We start from the raw sequence: 14,657 nt of genomic DNA on the forward strand, positions 1-14,657 counted from the left end.
AATGACAAAATGACAGACCTTGTTATTTGTAAAATGAGTTTTAATAATTGAAAACTTACCTGTGTTCCAATACCACCAGCTGCTGCTGATCCCCCTTGAGAATGTATCACTTGCATTTGACCCATTTGAGGATCTTCATAGATTTGCATGACACCCATTTGTTGTTGCATTTCATGCATTTGTGGATCATAAATTGGAGTATAGTTAGGACTTAACATACTTGTGGGGGTCTCACTAGCCGAACCGGAATTTTGATTGATGTCATCTGCACCAATTGAATGCATCTCGTTCGGATTCATGGCATATTCTTCGCCAGGATACATGTGTGGTTGGTGCCAGATCATGGCAGATGTTTCACCGCCACCTTGACGTTCATCAACCACTTGACCAGCCATGACTTCTTCGGCAGGCATGTACGGGTATTCCGCTTGATTAACAACGGGCGGTATAAAATAGCCGTAATTATAAATGTGTGGGTTATTATAGACTGGCATTGGCGAGAAGAAAAGAGAAGTACCGGCGGCTTGTTGTGCAGCTGGATTTTGACCGGCATGGATCATTGGTTGCTGGGGTGCAAAGTATGCGGGATAACCGTATGGATATTGAGCAGCCGCATAAGGACCATGAGGATGAGCCGGGGCATAGGGTATGCTGGACATTATTTGTTGGGACTCAATGGTTTGTTGTTCTTGAGACTGCTGATTTGTATTTTGAACACTGGATCCTTGGGGAGCAGGACTACCTTCATGCTGCTGTTGTTGTTGATGATGGTGATGCTGTTGTTGTTGGGGTGTATGACGCTGTGAGTTATAGTCATTGCGACGGGAGCCACTGCCACCACCCCGGCCACCACGTCCACGTCGATTACCACGACCTCCACCACCGCCCCCAGAGTGTGTATTCATATTTTGACCAGTTGGTGGCAAAGCAATGGGCATCGCCATTGGCTGCAAAACAGGGCCACCCTTTTAAAACGGAAGAAAAGAAAAATAAATCATAAAAATAATCAAAATCATTATGGAATATGGACGTGTACCTGTTCGGGAGGAATTTCTCCATGTATGTAATGTGGAGCACCTGCTGCATGCATCCAACCACCATGGGGTACTGCGGTATGAGGCCAACCGTGTAAATTTACATTGGCAGTGACATTATTTACAAAAACATTACTTGATAGGGGAGCTGGCAACATGGTTGAGTACATGGCACCAGGTTGAGGATGGGGATGATGATGACCCGGCATACCGTGATGAGCAGCAGCAGGAACATACAAATTGGCCGCTTGCAATTGCGGGTTATAGACTGGAGCACCGGCAACGCCTACAACACCAGGTACCACATTTTGTGCTGTGGCATAGTTGTTATTACCGGCATTGGCAACAGGTTGTTGTACAGCAATAGTTTGAGTTTGATTGTTGTTATTGTTTGTTGTTGCTGCTACAACTGACGGTGCTGCTGCTGCGGTCGGTGTAGTAGGAGCTGGATTGTTGTTGTTGTTGTTATTGTTCATATTGTTATTATTAGTGTTGTTTGGAGCTTGAGGTGTTGTAGTTTGGGTCTGTTGCTGCTGATGTTGTTGGGGTGGCGATGATTGCTGTTGTTGTTGTTGCTGTCCAACAACCGGCTGCGTATACTGCGCCATACTTGAGATTTAAATGCGCAACTGGTGCCAACTTTGCTGCTGTTCTAGAAGCGTCCAAAAATTTGAGAATTTGTTCCGTTTATTTAGGACGAAATTGTCATCAAATTCTGAAAAAATAAAAATGGGGTTATTTAATTTTTTTAGATGTTTGGTACAATAATGCAAGATTGGCTGCAAATAGTTTTTTATTTGTATCGCTTATCATGCCAATATTTTGTACAAAATTAACCACCTTCTCACCGTAGTACCCAAATACGCATGGGCCGTTACTCCATTCAAATCAACCAAAGAACATCGGATATTTACATGTTTTTAATATTTTGTTTATATTTTCCAAAAGTTTTGTGAATTTATTGTTTTGAAAAATAAAAAAACATTTTACAACCAATATTTTAAGACCAATGATTTTAAAACCAATGAAAACGTTTTGTTGCGTCTAATTTTGAATAATTCTGACAGGAGGCGGGGATAGTCTCAGGGCTGTATTTTTAGGAAGCTTATCTATTTTATTGTACCATGAATTTTGCTCTTGTAGTTCGTTATGAGTTCTAGATTTTAATTTGTCTTAGGAACTTTATTGAATTTGGTATTTACAGGTGTGTGGCATGTTATTGTCAGTTAGGTCCACATTTTCCTATAGCGCCTATATAACGGTATCTGTTGTTTTTTACCTATGTCATAAAAGAGGAAATTACACGCTGCATTAATGAAATAACGCAGCATTTATGCAAATCATTGAACATTTTATTAAAAGATCGTGGATTTGAGAGCATAGCTTCGGCTGCCATCTGCACTATATCTTGTTCCATGTATAACCTAATTCCGTATACTTTAAGATTTAGTAAAGTCTCACGATGTTTTCGAAAAATCTGTGTTTTATTTAAAATTAAAAATTGGGTTCTAGCCGGTACAGCCTTTATAAATCTTGCAACACTTCAAGCAATCCCTAGGAAATCATGGAAGAAAGCAACATCCCTTTCAAATTGAAATCAAATTATACATATTCATAAGGTATGCTACATTTTGCAAATTTAGAAAAAATTTAACGACTATACAGGGTGAGATGAAAAAACTGCAGTTACAGCTCATAACATTTTTTACAAGCGTACAAAAGCATTTTGGTGAGAATTTCCCAGAAAAAAGTTATTCGTGATGGAATTCAAGCGTGACAGTGTGATTTCTTTATATTTGACTGGAAAACCACAAGTGGCTATCGTTAGAGCATTCCAGCATTTAAATGTGAATAAATCTTTTGTGTCTCGTACGAAAGAAAACAGCAACATCAGCAGAAATGGTTCGAAAAGTAAAGAAGCGACTTGATCGAAACCCATTGACAAATATTGAAAAATGAGCTCGGGGTAAAGCCATCGAAATTTCAAAAAGTGCAAGAACTTTCACCGCAAGAGAAAGAAAATATGCTCAAAAAAGCTAAAGAGTTGCTTCGCTTGGCCGAAAGTGGTGAACTGCCGAATTTAGTTTTCTCCAATGAGAAAACATTCGTTGTCCAGCAGTTTATAAACAAACAAAATGATCGTGTTTACTTGCCAAAGAAGTCAGCTAAAAATGTGCACCTTCGATTGGCCACCACAACTCAAGCGAGGACCATGATGATGGTGTGCTCGTACTAATCGACCGTGGAATCAGAATAAATGCCGAATATTATCGCAAACATATTCTGGAGGGTGTATTAAAGCCTTGGGCACGCAAACATTTTGGACGCAGACCTTGGACATTCCAACAGGACTCAGCGCCATTGCACTCAGCACGCACCACCCAAGAATTGGTTATAAAATGAAGTTCCTCGCTTCATTTCCAGCGCACAATGGCCACCAAAATCTCCGGATACCAATCCGTTGGACTATTGCATCTCAAGCAAGCGCTTCGCCGGGAATGGGCCAAAATAACGCAGAGCAACATTTGGGCAGCGTGGCCTTTGAAGGCCATACTTCGTGCCAAAGGTGACCAATTCGAACAAATCTAAACTTATTCTAAAATTTTATGCAATTTTCGACATTTTTTGCTTTTAAAATTTAATTATAAAAAAAGAAAAAATATAAAAATTATGGCGATTGACTTTGTTGCAGTTTTTTTATCTCACCCTGTATAGTTTTCCCATTAAATATTACACTGTGCTGTTTCTGTACGATCCATCAAGAATCGTGGGTGTACCATCATGCTCAAATGTTAGAAGAAATGCATTATATCTTCGTATGTGCTAGAGTAGAAATTACAGAACCAAAACCCGATTCAATACGTGTTTTTTTTTACAGAATACGGAGATTTAGGGGTCCGCATCAGCCGATATAGAGGACAAATATTCACGTGCCGTGCCTTATAAAATCCAGGATAAAAAATCTATTTTTACGCGGGTTTATTTGGAATTTGGAATCCAAAAAACATGTGTTCTTAAAAAAATACGCTCAAAGATTTTATTCTAGAGGAAGTTGCCGCGATCCTGTTTCTGGTTTAATATGTCAACTTCATTTGTTTATGTGTGTGTATTCTTTTCAATAATAAAAATAATTGTTCAGAAAATATTCAAATTCGGGTGTTTTCAAAATGCTTATTGCGACGTATGCATCGACAAAAACTACAATTTTTGTCGCGAAATAAAGCATAAGAGATATATATATAGAACATGATTTTGAAAAGAAATTTTGACCTTTCATTCAGTTTTCGCGGTTTTAAATTATTTATTCAAAATCAATGCAACAAGTTGTTTGCTTTTTTAATGTTTTGATAGTAATTCTGACATTACAAGCCAAACAGGTAGACCTCTATACTTGCAATTTTTTCAAAGTTAGCCTACCTTGTATTCATTGTACCATGCCAGACGGAATGGTCCAATCTCAACCATCTTTATAACAGATCTTGTGTTGATGGAGGTATTGAGATGTGCCTAGTCTGAATGGAATCGGACGTTAATTTCGTGTTTTATGAGCTTCTTGCATATTTAATATTTTGACCCTCTGTGGGCGGGTATCTGCTCCAAAGAGACCTAGGGTCTAAAATCGTTATATCGATGAGGAACGTTTCGGCTGTTTCAAATGATATATACCCTCCTTAGCCATATGGCTGAGGGTGTAAAAAGTGTGAAATCGTGTGTTCTATAATCACATAATAAGTTGTATTTTCCTAGTCCATTTGAAGTTAAGCTACATTTCTGGGTGTTCCATGAGTACTATTAGATCTTGAATACTGAATCTCACCACAAGAATTAAAAAAAAATGATATGATTAACGGCTTTGTCTCTTTTTAACTTTAAAGACACGGTATGGCCTTAGGGCGATTAAATAATCGGAACGGTCGTGTTTTTTTTTAATTTTTAGATTTTTCAGAAGGTTTTAGGTACCCAAAAAACATTTGACGCCAAAGACAGATCACAAGTTCCTTTTTTGTGAAAGGTAAAAGAAACAAATCCTTTTTCGATCTAAGGAATGGTAGATACAAAGGAATTGGGAAAGGTCAGGTATTAAGACCTTTCCCAATCCCTGTGTATCCACTATTTGGTAATGTACCTGACAGGGCATTTTCAACCTAAGGTTGCCACTGCTTTTCCCACATACCTTCTAATTTGACTAAATATTTATAACCCAATTTATTTTCGAATGATTAAAAATATATGGGATGGGATGCTTCTCCAGGAAACCATCATCTCACCTGCAACAATTTGCATTGCATTTGTTTATTCCTCTTGCTAAGAATACAGTAAAATTTGTTTAAATATATCTTGTTGGGTCATATCAAATTGTTTCATTACAAAGAACCAATCACTGATATCGAGTAGTGAGACCCCAGGTTTCTTAAATGCTATTAAACAAAGAAACGTACATTTTTTAATGGGATATCAAAAGTGGGTCTAAATTCTGACCATTGGTAAAATTTTCTAAACAACTAAGGCAAGCACAAGAACAATTAATCGAAGATATACTACAACACATATGTGCTACATACAGTCATGTATATACGAACAAACATACATATGTATATAAATAAAACACAACAGTTGTTAAAAGTTTCTCAAAATCGATGACACATTTAGTGCAAAAATGCCCGGAATTGCCAAGGAACTAACAGCTAATGTGGACACATCAAAAGTGTTCTAAACAAAAATGCCGGCTATACACACGTATTCTGGGCAAGGATAATCAAACATACACTGATCGGGAGCAACTAGTTGAACCCTCTACTGTGCGGAGTGTGGGTTAGCAGTAAGGAGAAGTAGCACTAGTGTTGTAACATAATACATACGCTTGAATAAAAGAAAAATAAATTGCGTGTCATCATCTAAATTCTCTAAGTAAAATAATTTACTTCTTACCTATTTGCTGTTTCCGTTTTCAGAATATGATCTAAAAACATGTCATAGGTTAATTTTTTGTTGCCGTCTTGCTGTTCCTTTTTATAGGTTGTGTCTTTGTTGCTGGAAACACCCTTTGATGTACTCTTGACTCGATGAAAAATGGATAGTTGTCCCACTGGCCCCGGCTGCTGGTCAACTTTCTTTTGTGTCAGCGTGTGTGTAAGCGGTGGTATCAGCAAAATATTTCCTCTGTTTTTCTTCAAACCACCATACACCGCACCGCGTTAATGTGATTTATTTAAACGGCACACAAACACACACACACATGCAAACCCAACAAAAAAAAGCGAATCGGAAGACAATTCCTGTTGGAGTATATGGAACCGCTGTCAATTACTACAAGTAGCCTACGAATGGCTGGACGATACAACTACTGATCCACTTCACACAAATGTCATGCAAAGGAATGTAGCTAAATATTCAAAATTCTTGCTTGTTTTGTTTGTTGCAATTTTTCTAGCTTTTGGCTACGTTTCGACTTAGCCTTTCGTCAACGAAAAACACAACCTAAAACTTGATTCAACTCTTTGTTTAGAACGTTCTGGTTCCACATCAATTAGTGGTCGTTTAGTGGCCTAATAATTTCCAGTTAATTCGTAGTTTTCTTCTATAGATTTTTCATAAGAATTATGCGGAAATCTTTAAATTTTCACGTTGCGACCGACATCAAAAAACCGAGTAGGGATAGCCCAATCGATTTGTTACTAATCGAAAACACACGGTCGATTTTCTTAAAATATAGTTATCGATTTTTCCCATCGGTTGCCTCAAAAACCTTCACGATCAGTGATGAGCAATAATTATGGCGCTTTGAAGCGGCCCACTGTCTTTGCAATAGGCTTGACTGCATTTGAAAAAGCCTTTCAATCCGGTAAATCGAGTTCGTTTTAAAATTGTCAATCATGGTACAATTATTACAAAGTTGCAGCAAAACCAAATTCATATACAACGTTTGGTGTCAAATTCGATATAACGTTTTGTGATTTATAGCGCATTTACATATAAAATATCTAACCGAGTTTATTGAAGTTCAGGCCCTCATTTAACAGTGACTTGTGGCGATTTCAACCACAAGTTTTGGGTTTGAATTTCAAGACATTACATCCCCGTATTCAATCCATATTATGATGATTTTTAACTCATTCTATATGGAATTGTTCCAAACTTGGTATTAAGAGTCTGTAACGGATTCTACCTCTGGCGGTAAAACATTTTCTCTATTCCAAAACCTCCAAGAATATACTAGTTTTGCAATTTTTTTTTTCGATATAAAAGAAAAATCGGCTTAAATCTACTTTAGTAAATACTCTTCAAATTTTTTTGAATTTTTTTTCTAGTGATTGGTATTCTTACAGATTTTTAACCCCAAAGTCCGGGTTTAAGACCCGTGCTAGACCCAGATCCACTTACCCGATATATACAATATAAGTAAAGTTCATAAAAATACCTATCCATATCCTATCGGATGTTATTTATTTATTTGTACCATGACAAGTATACAAAGCCTTTAGGCCAATTAAAGCGAATACTATATACTAAACAATATGATTCAATAAAAATAATAATAAAAAACCAAATAAAAATATATATATACATAATATGAAATGAAAGCTAGTTTTCTTTAAAGCTAACATAATAAGTTTACATGATGAGTGAACTACTCCAACAAAAGGACATTTCAAAATGTCCTTATTAAAAAAGTATAATTAAGAAAAAATGAGATCATGGAAAAAACTATATAGTCGAATTATTGACTTTTTGGACCCGGATTTTCTAACTAGCTCATTAAAATTATGTTTTGTTAAAAGGTGGGTTGTTGCTAGTCCTGACTTCGAAGTTATGTAATCAATGAGACCTAAAGCCGCAAAATGTCCAAAGGATTGGCTGCGCCATTGTTTAAGTTCTATGATGTCGATATGATCTACGACGTCGTGCTGCGCTGTTTCAACAGATTTAGCTTTCATGTAGGCATAATGAGCAGTGCTGATCGCGGCTAGAGGTAGTAGAATACTGACTTCAACGACAATTTCGGGGATTTTTAGTAGGAAGGAGGGAAGACCAAAGGACTACAGACTCCCAGCTTGAGTAACAACAACATTCCAGAATATGAGTAACATCAACTTCCAACCTCAATAACATAATGTGCGATAGACTCAAACAAGCCATGAAAATCTCACCCAAAATCTATTAATTTTTGGGAATACTTACAATTCTATCAATCAGGTTCACATCCTTAGCGGTATAATGGTGATTTCATTGATCGAGATGTCAATGGATTATCGCCAGACTGGCTAACAGATTAAGAGTCTACCTCACGGGACATGTTACCCATAGGACTCTGCCTCGAAATAGCAGATTCAGCATATTTGCTTCAATACGCTCTTTCTTGGGTTCCTATGTGATTTTTGATGACTTCGAAGGCAATCAGAGATTTGAAACTTAACCTTGGCTTGGCATAATGGCATGACATATCATAAAGGGGTGGTTATAAGGCAATAATTTGAAATTAATAGGTTTTTCATATTTCCTCTACGACATCCAGTGAAATGTACGCACAACTTGTGTATTGTTGCATACTCCGTCTTGGAATTTATGACCACGTGAAACCTCCGAAACTTTTACTCGCCATTAATTAAGGATTAAAAACTGATACATGCCCATTCCCTTTCAAGACCATAAAACACCTTATAGTTGGATTGTATTTAACATTTATCACAAATCCTTTTTAAGAAAATCTTCGTTCACTTCTTTACCATTTAATTTTAGTTATGTATCTGTAAGGTAGGTTCAAATTACAACATTTTTGACGCATTAAATTGATACCAACGGTCCTGAAAGAGTTACGTCGATGAGTGGCATATTGTATTATAGATTATTAATTAACAAATTGCAATTATGATGGATTTCACAGTTTTTTTTTCGTATACATTATAAAATACAAGTATTTAGAAAAACTAGTCATTATTGGCGATAAGATTAACATAAATATTTTTATACATATGTAAACATACAATGTCCAATCAGACCCCAAGCAAACGGATCAGATTAGATTTTAGATTTTCTAGCTGCAAATTGTGCAACGGCGTTAATGAACTCTTCACTATAAAACCGAGAATATAACTCTTCACATTCCTTATGGAGAGCCTGATAAAGGCTTTAGTGGCAAGCAATGAATGTTTGGGTAATTGTGAATATTCTCTTAACTTGGGCCAAACGACTGTGTCCATTTCATTCGAATTAAATGTTCGTGTAACTAAACCATATTTATAAGCATCAGTGGGTAGAAGCTTTTCGCCCATCAACAACAATTCGCTGGCTTTTGATCTCCCGATCAAAAATGAAAACAAATATGTTGAACAAGATTCTGGAACAATGCCAAGGCGAACAAAGGGACAGTGAAAATATGCCTACAAGATTGGAAATATTTTGTTATATGTAAAGCAAATGCATTGATTTTTCAAGGAATACATGCCTTTTCAGAACACCATACCACATCCGAAATTCCTGCCAGCGTGGCAGCCACACCTATACAAGGTCCATTAACCAATGAGACAATCACTTTTGTACATTCAATAAAAGCTTTCATCATATTAATGAATATTTCATTGGATTCTCTTATGTAGGCATCTATGTCGTCAATATTGCCATTGGGTTTTAAATCATTTCCGGCCGAATAATATTCACCGACCCCAGTGAAAACTACTAGGGTTATTTCAGGGTCATCACATGCGTATCGCAAAGCCCTTTCAATTTCGCCATAAGCTATCCTATTAAGGCAGTTCCGTCTGGTGGGATTATTAAATTTAATAATTAGTATTTTTCAACAATTATTTCTACAAAATTTGCCGTTTTCATTATTTTTCGTTGAAACAAATTTTGCAACTGAAATTTTTCGATGTTAATCACAAAATATTGCACAAATGTGTATTATCAAAAGTCCATAGATTAACACAATTCTTTGATATATTTATAACATTAGTTACAAAAATAGCTGTTCTTCCTATCATAGAAATATGCAAAACTGACTGATAAATCGCCAAATCCAAAATTCTTATGTATTTTGAATATTGAACTCTGATCGATCGTTCGCATAGCTAATCTTCAAATATCTGTTTCTGTAAAAGGACATATGTAAAATGCGTGTTAATACGATTTAGAAGATCGAGGTATTGGGATCTCAGTTCTCAATTTTAAATTTAAAAAAAGAATTGTGAGAATGTGAGGAGTTTCTTGTAATCCTGTGGATGTAATGCTCAGTTGGTTTTGCCACAAATGTGTCCCCTTAGGTAATGTTCGATTATTAACATATATTTTTAGACTTCAAGATTCCGAAGGAATGGGCAAATATTGTCCATTTCGTTTCGGACTTAAATAAATATGATATACATATTGCGTCGGGCCAGGTTTCGACTATATCGACTACTTAAGAAATGTTAAAAGTGTGCGTGAGTTACCATATATGGTCGACCGAAGTATTCCATTTTCATACCTCATCGAATACAGATAAAAGTATTGGCATTAGAAAGAAATTCAAGAAAATCGAAAAATCCAATTTTATGCGAAATCATAAATTTCAAATTCATCCCAGGTTTCTGGCTGAGAGAAATATGTAAATGTAGCAAGTTGTAAATAATCGCTGACATGTTTCGCAAGTTATGATAGATAAAAATTTTGAAAATTGTGACCCTTATTGTGGGTGAGGTACCAGAAGGGGTTCGCAGATATATATCATCTGCTCAACAGATCTTGTGTTAACAAAAATGTTCGTATGTGTGAAATTTGAAAAATGTTGGATGTTTATTTCGCTTTCTTTGAGCTTTTTTTTCAAAATCTTGAACCCTATGTGCGGGAGGTACCAGAAGATATGGTTCGATCTGTACCATCTTTATAACAGATCTTGTCTTCATGGAAATATTGAGATGTACAGAGTCGAAATGGAATCGAGTATAAACTTTGCGTTTTATGAGCTTCATGGATACCCTTTGCGAGGGAGGTACCAGAAGAAGTGGACCGATATATCCCATCTTCACACCAGACCTTGGGTTAATAAAATTATTGTGATTTGTGTAACTTGAAGAGAACCGGATGGTTTTTTCAGATTTTATTTTCGTTTTAGTTATTAAAAACTTCTACTCTTTTTGGGGAAAGAACCAGATTGAATGGTCGATCTCTACTATCTTCATAACAGATCTTGCGTTGATGAGAGTTATCGTGCGCACCAGCCATTCAGCCAGAGAAGTTTTGTGATCCTGTTTAGAGAAGTTTGTTGTGATCCTGTGGGTGTAACGCTCTTGAGATATATAACAAAAATGTATAATCGCAAGTAACAATATAATTAGCGTTTGGATATTTCTAGTTGCGCATTCCATTTTCGTCTTTAAAATGTTAGCTTTCGTTGAGTTCGGGGAATATAATCAAAGAAAAGAATTAAGAACAGTGTTGGCTTGTAGTAGTATTTTGTTGTTGCAAAATGGTCTAGCTTAATCCCATTATTGTTGTTTCTATAAAAAGAATTAAGTAAGAACATAAAAGTTGTTTCCTTCAGCACGCTTTCCTCATTTTTAGTACAGTTCATTATATCGAAATACATTTAATGTTGTGGAATATTACATTGTATTACTATATCCCAAACATAGATTTAACGTATAGAACAAATAATAGCGACATGTGTTTCATTAACTTAAAATAGTCTTTATTTTAAACCATTTTAAAAATGCTTAAATTCACAGATACTCACATAAAATACAATAATAATAGACATAATTTACAATTTAGATTTACGCATCGAAAATTGTATAATAGCGTTTATAAATTCTTCACTGTGGAAACGTTTACGCAGTTCTTCACACTCTGCATCAATGGCCTTAACTAAATGTTCTTTTTCTGGCGAACGCATCAAACGCTTTGAAATTTGCAACGATTCTGCGGGTAATTCAGAATATTCACGTAGTTTTGGCCATATGACAGTATCGACTTCAGATGGCTTATAGACACGAGAAGCAAAGTTAAATGCGAGGGCTTCTTCAGCTGACATCTTTTCGCCAAATAAAAGCATTTCTGTTGCTTTCGAACGTCCCATGAGATATGGGAATAGATATGAAGAACCAGCTTCGGGTACAATTCCCAATTTCACGAAAGGACAAGTAAAGTAGGCCTGCAAAAAGAAGAAAAGAAGTTAAAAATGTGAAGGTATCAATATTAAAAAAGAACTATTTTACATTTCCGGAACAATTACACATCTTGAACATGTAAAATTAAGTTAAAATGGTGGTCGAAAAGCCCCAATCTTGATCCATTAATGAAACTTAATTGAAATTAAGAAAAAAGCTATATACCAATCATGGACTCAAGGCATACAGAGAAATTTCTGCAATATTATTTTAAATTAAATATAATTGGTTTTGAGGTGTTGGTATCTTTACATGAAGGATGTACCGATTCCTAGACCAACTTTGGCCATTTCTTGCTTGGAAGGTTCCTATCAAATTTTAACCACTTTTCAGTATTTTTCGAACATCGTGGTTGAATATTGGGACATACAATTATTTACCACATGAATTTGTTAAGCATTTGGAGTGGTTACCATAAAGGGATGTGGTTAGACTTGGTGTTTTACCATAAGGAAATGTATACATATACAGATGGATCACATAGTAGTAGCAAGGATGAAAGGGAAAATATATCGGTGTTTAGTTTTTTAATCCTATACGTCGACAACTACCAGATACAAAGATATTTTATTAAAAGTGTACCTGTCAATATTGTTCATGTACTTACTGTTTCCGAACACCACAATAAATCCGATAGCCCAGCTAATGTTGTACCAATGCCAATGCAAGGTCCATTTACCAAAGATACAATGATCTTTGGACATTCAATGTAGGCATAAACCATATTTTTGAAATTTGATGTCGATGCCTCAACGTAGGCATCCATGTCGCTAATATCATCTACTTTTGACAAATCATTTCCAGCTGTATAGAAATCACCCACTCCTGTGAATACCACCATAGTCACGGAATCATCTTTGGCAACATCCCGTAGTATACGACCTATTTCCTTGTACGCTTGCTGATTTACACAATTCTTCTTTTTCGGATTATTGAATTTAATTACAAGAATTTTGTCCTCTTTCTTAACCACAAGTTGTTGGTAGTCGTTATACATATTTGCCAATTTAGTCAGTCTCTTGGACTTGATTGTTAATGAAAGTCTAATCGTGGTTAGTCAAATTAACGTTTACTCCTATTGTGTAGTTAATAAAACACAAAGTCCATGCTAATCTTAATAAATTATCACGATTCTTTCTGATTATGGGCGTTAGATTCACCGCCCACCCCCCAGCAATAGATGATAGCCGCAAGTAAACAAAATTAAAGAAGAAGAAGAACAAACTAGTTTCGCTATATGCTCTGTAAACCGGTTACAGAATTTCCGCCAACGGAACGGATATATACGGACATGTACCTTGTTTTATGAATTATCCTCTTCTTTGGGCTGATTTTCCTGCTCATTAAGTTTTCGACTTGTGTATGGTGCTGGACCTGAAGGCAGTACCAAGGTGTTGGACATACATAAATTCGTGGAGGTGGTGTCGGTTATCATTTCCCAGTTATTCGAATAATGATTTGATGTTTGGCCGTCATAGTCGATTAAGAAACCATCAATTGATGGCGGCTAGTGTTGGTCAATGGAAAACATTATTTTAAAGATTTACAGGTGGATTCTACTCGTTACCGGTGGTTGTTCGATATACAAAATGACCTGACCTGCCTACCATATGGAACGTTGAGAACATTGAGACACTGGTAATGGGAAATCAAAAAAAAAAACGTTCCCTACGAAACGAATTTGAAGGCCAAAAAGGAATGTCCGATAAAAAATAAACAGAAAGAAAAATCCCGGTGTGTTCCGTTGTTTACGAATGAGATATGAGGAAAACGCAATCAGACTGAACAAATTCTTTAAATGAGCTGCGGGACTAGTTTATAGAATACAATCCGAAGTGATGACTCGATTACCAAAATACCCGGGTCCATCTACCAAATAAAAATAAATTAATCGTAAGTTTAGTTAATGTTTATTTTACTTTTACTGTGGACAATTATATTGCATATATTTTACATATATCCTTATAAAGAAGGTTAATGCGGAAGAAAGCTTTAATATAAACACACAAGGTTTTGTTGGCCCGGAGAAGAATGTCCCAAACAACGTTTGAAGATATTTGATAGGACGGATCTTTTTAGACCTCTACGTCATAAAGGCACAGATTTTTCATCTCAAAGAATTATTTCAATCTAAATAAAAATTTTAAATTCTATTTATATAAATATACATTTTAAATATCCCATTTAATAATAAAACCGGTCCGTGGAAGAGAACATATATCTGAATATGTGAAACGGTTTATCGGATGTTCATTTAATGAATTAATTACCTGTCGTAATCTCGTATCCTTTTATAATATAATAAGAAGTGGTAGACCAGTTTCTTTGAGGATGAGTTTCACATTTTTTCATTCAACAAGAAACCCTCAAATTTTTATTCCTAGGATCTTTAGAAATGATTATACACGATCGTTTCTGGTGCGGGTCGTGCGATGTTGGAACACATTACCCCAGGAATTAAGAGTTTTTTCACATTCTAACA

At 35.9% G+C, this 14,657-nt stretch overlaps 3 protein-coding genes across 3 annotated transcripts in view; all 3 read right to left on the reverse strand.

Annotated features, from left to right (window-relative positions):
• The window catches only part of LOC101888302 (putative mediator of RNA polymerase II transcription subunit 26), a 119,740-nt gene extending 113,037 nt beyond the window's left edge, over window positions 1-6,703 (reverse strand). Inside the window, exons 1-3 of the mRNA XM_059131580.1 lie at window positions 5,964-6,703; window positions 1,037-1,749; window positions 60-965 (exon numbers count right to left, since the gene is read on the reverse strand). Of these exons, the coding sequence (XP_058987563.1) occupies window positions 60-965; window positions 1,037-1,642 (1,512 nt within the window). The 5' untranslated portion in view covers window positions 1,643-1,749; window positions 5,964-6,703. The remainder of the gene's footprint in view (window positions 1-59; window positions 966-1,036; window positions 1,750-5,963) is intronic.
• Window positions 6,704-8,363: 1,660 nt separating this feature from the next.
• On the reverse strand, window positions 8,364-9,807 carry LOC101891497 (enoyl-CoA delta isomerase 3, peroxisomal; the record flags this gene model as incomplete). Its single annotated transcript, XM_005174983.4, has 2 exons — window positions 8,364-9,412; window positions 9,478-9,807. Coding segments are annotated over 2 exons (717 nt in total), but the record flags the coding sequence as incomplete, so codon positions are not given.
• A 1,868-nt stretch (window positions 9,808-11,675) lies between these two features.
• LOC101895284 (enoyl-CoA delta isomerase 2) lies at window positions 11,676-13,366 on the reverse strand. The gene is made up of 2 exons (XM_005191632.4): window positions 12,783-13,366; window positions 11,676-12,159 (listed from the first exon to the last, which is right to left on the reverse strand). The coding sequence occupies exons 1-2, from the start codon at window positions 13,170-13,172 to the stop codon at window positions 11,770-11,772; spliced, it is 780 nt and encodes a 259-aa protein (XP_005191689.2). The 5' UTR covers window positions 13,173-13,366; the 3' UTR covers window positions 11,676-11,769.
• Between the last annotated feature and the right edge of the window lie 1,291 nt (window positions 13,367-14,657).

Source organism: Musca domestica, unplaced genomic scaffold (genome assembly GCF_030504385.1).
Source record: "Musca domestica strain aabys unplaced genomic scaffold, Musca_domestica.polishedcontigs.V.1.1 9, whole genome shotgun sequence".
Lineage (NCBI taxonomy): Eukaryota > Metazoa > Arthropoda > Insecta > Diptera > Muscidae > Musca > Musca domestica.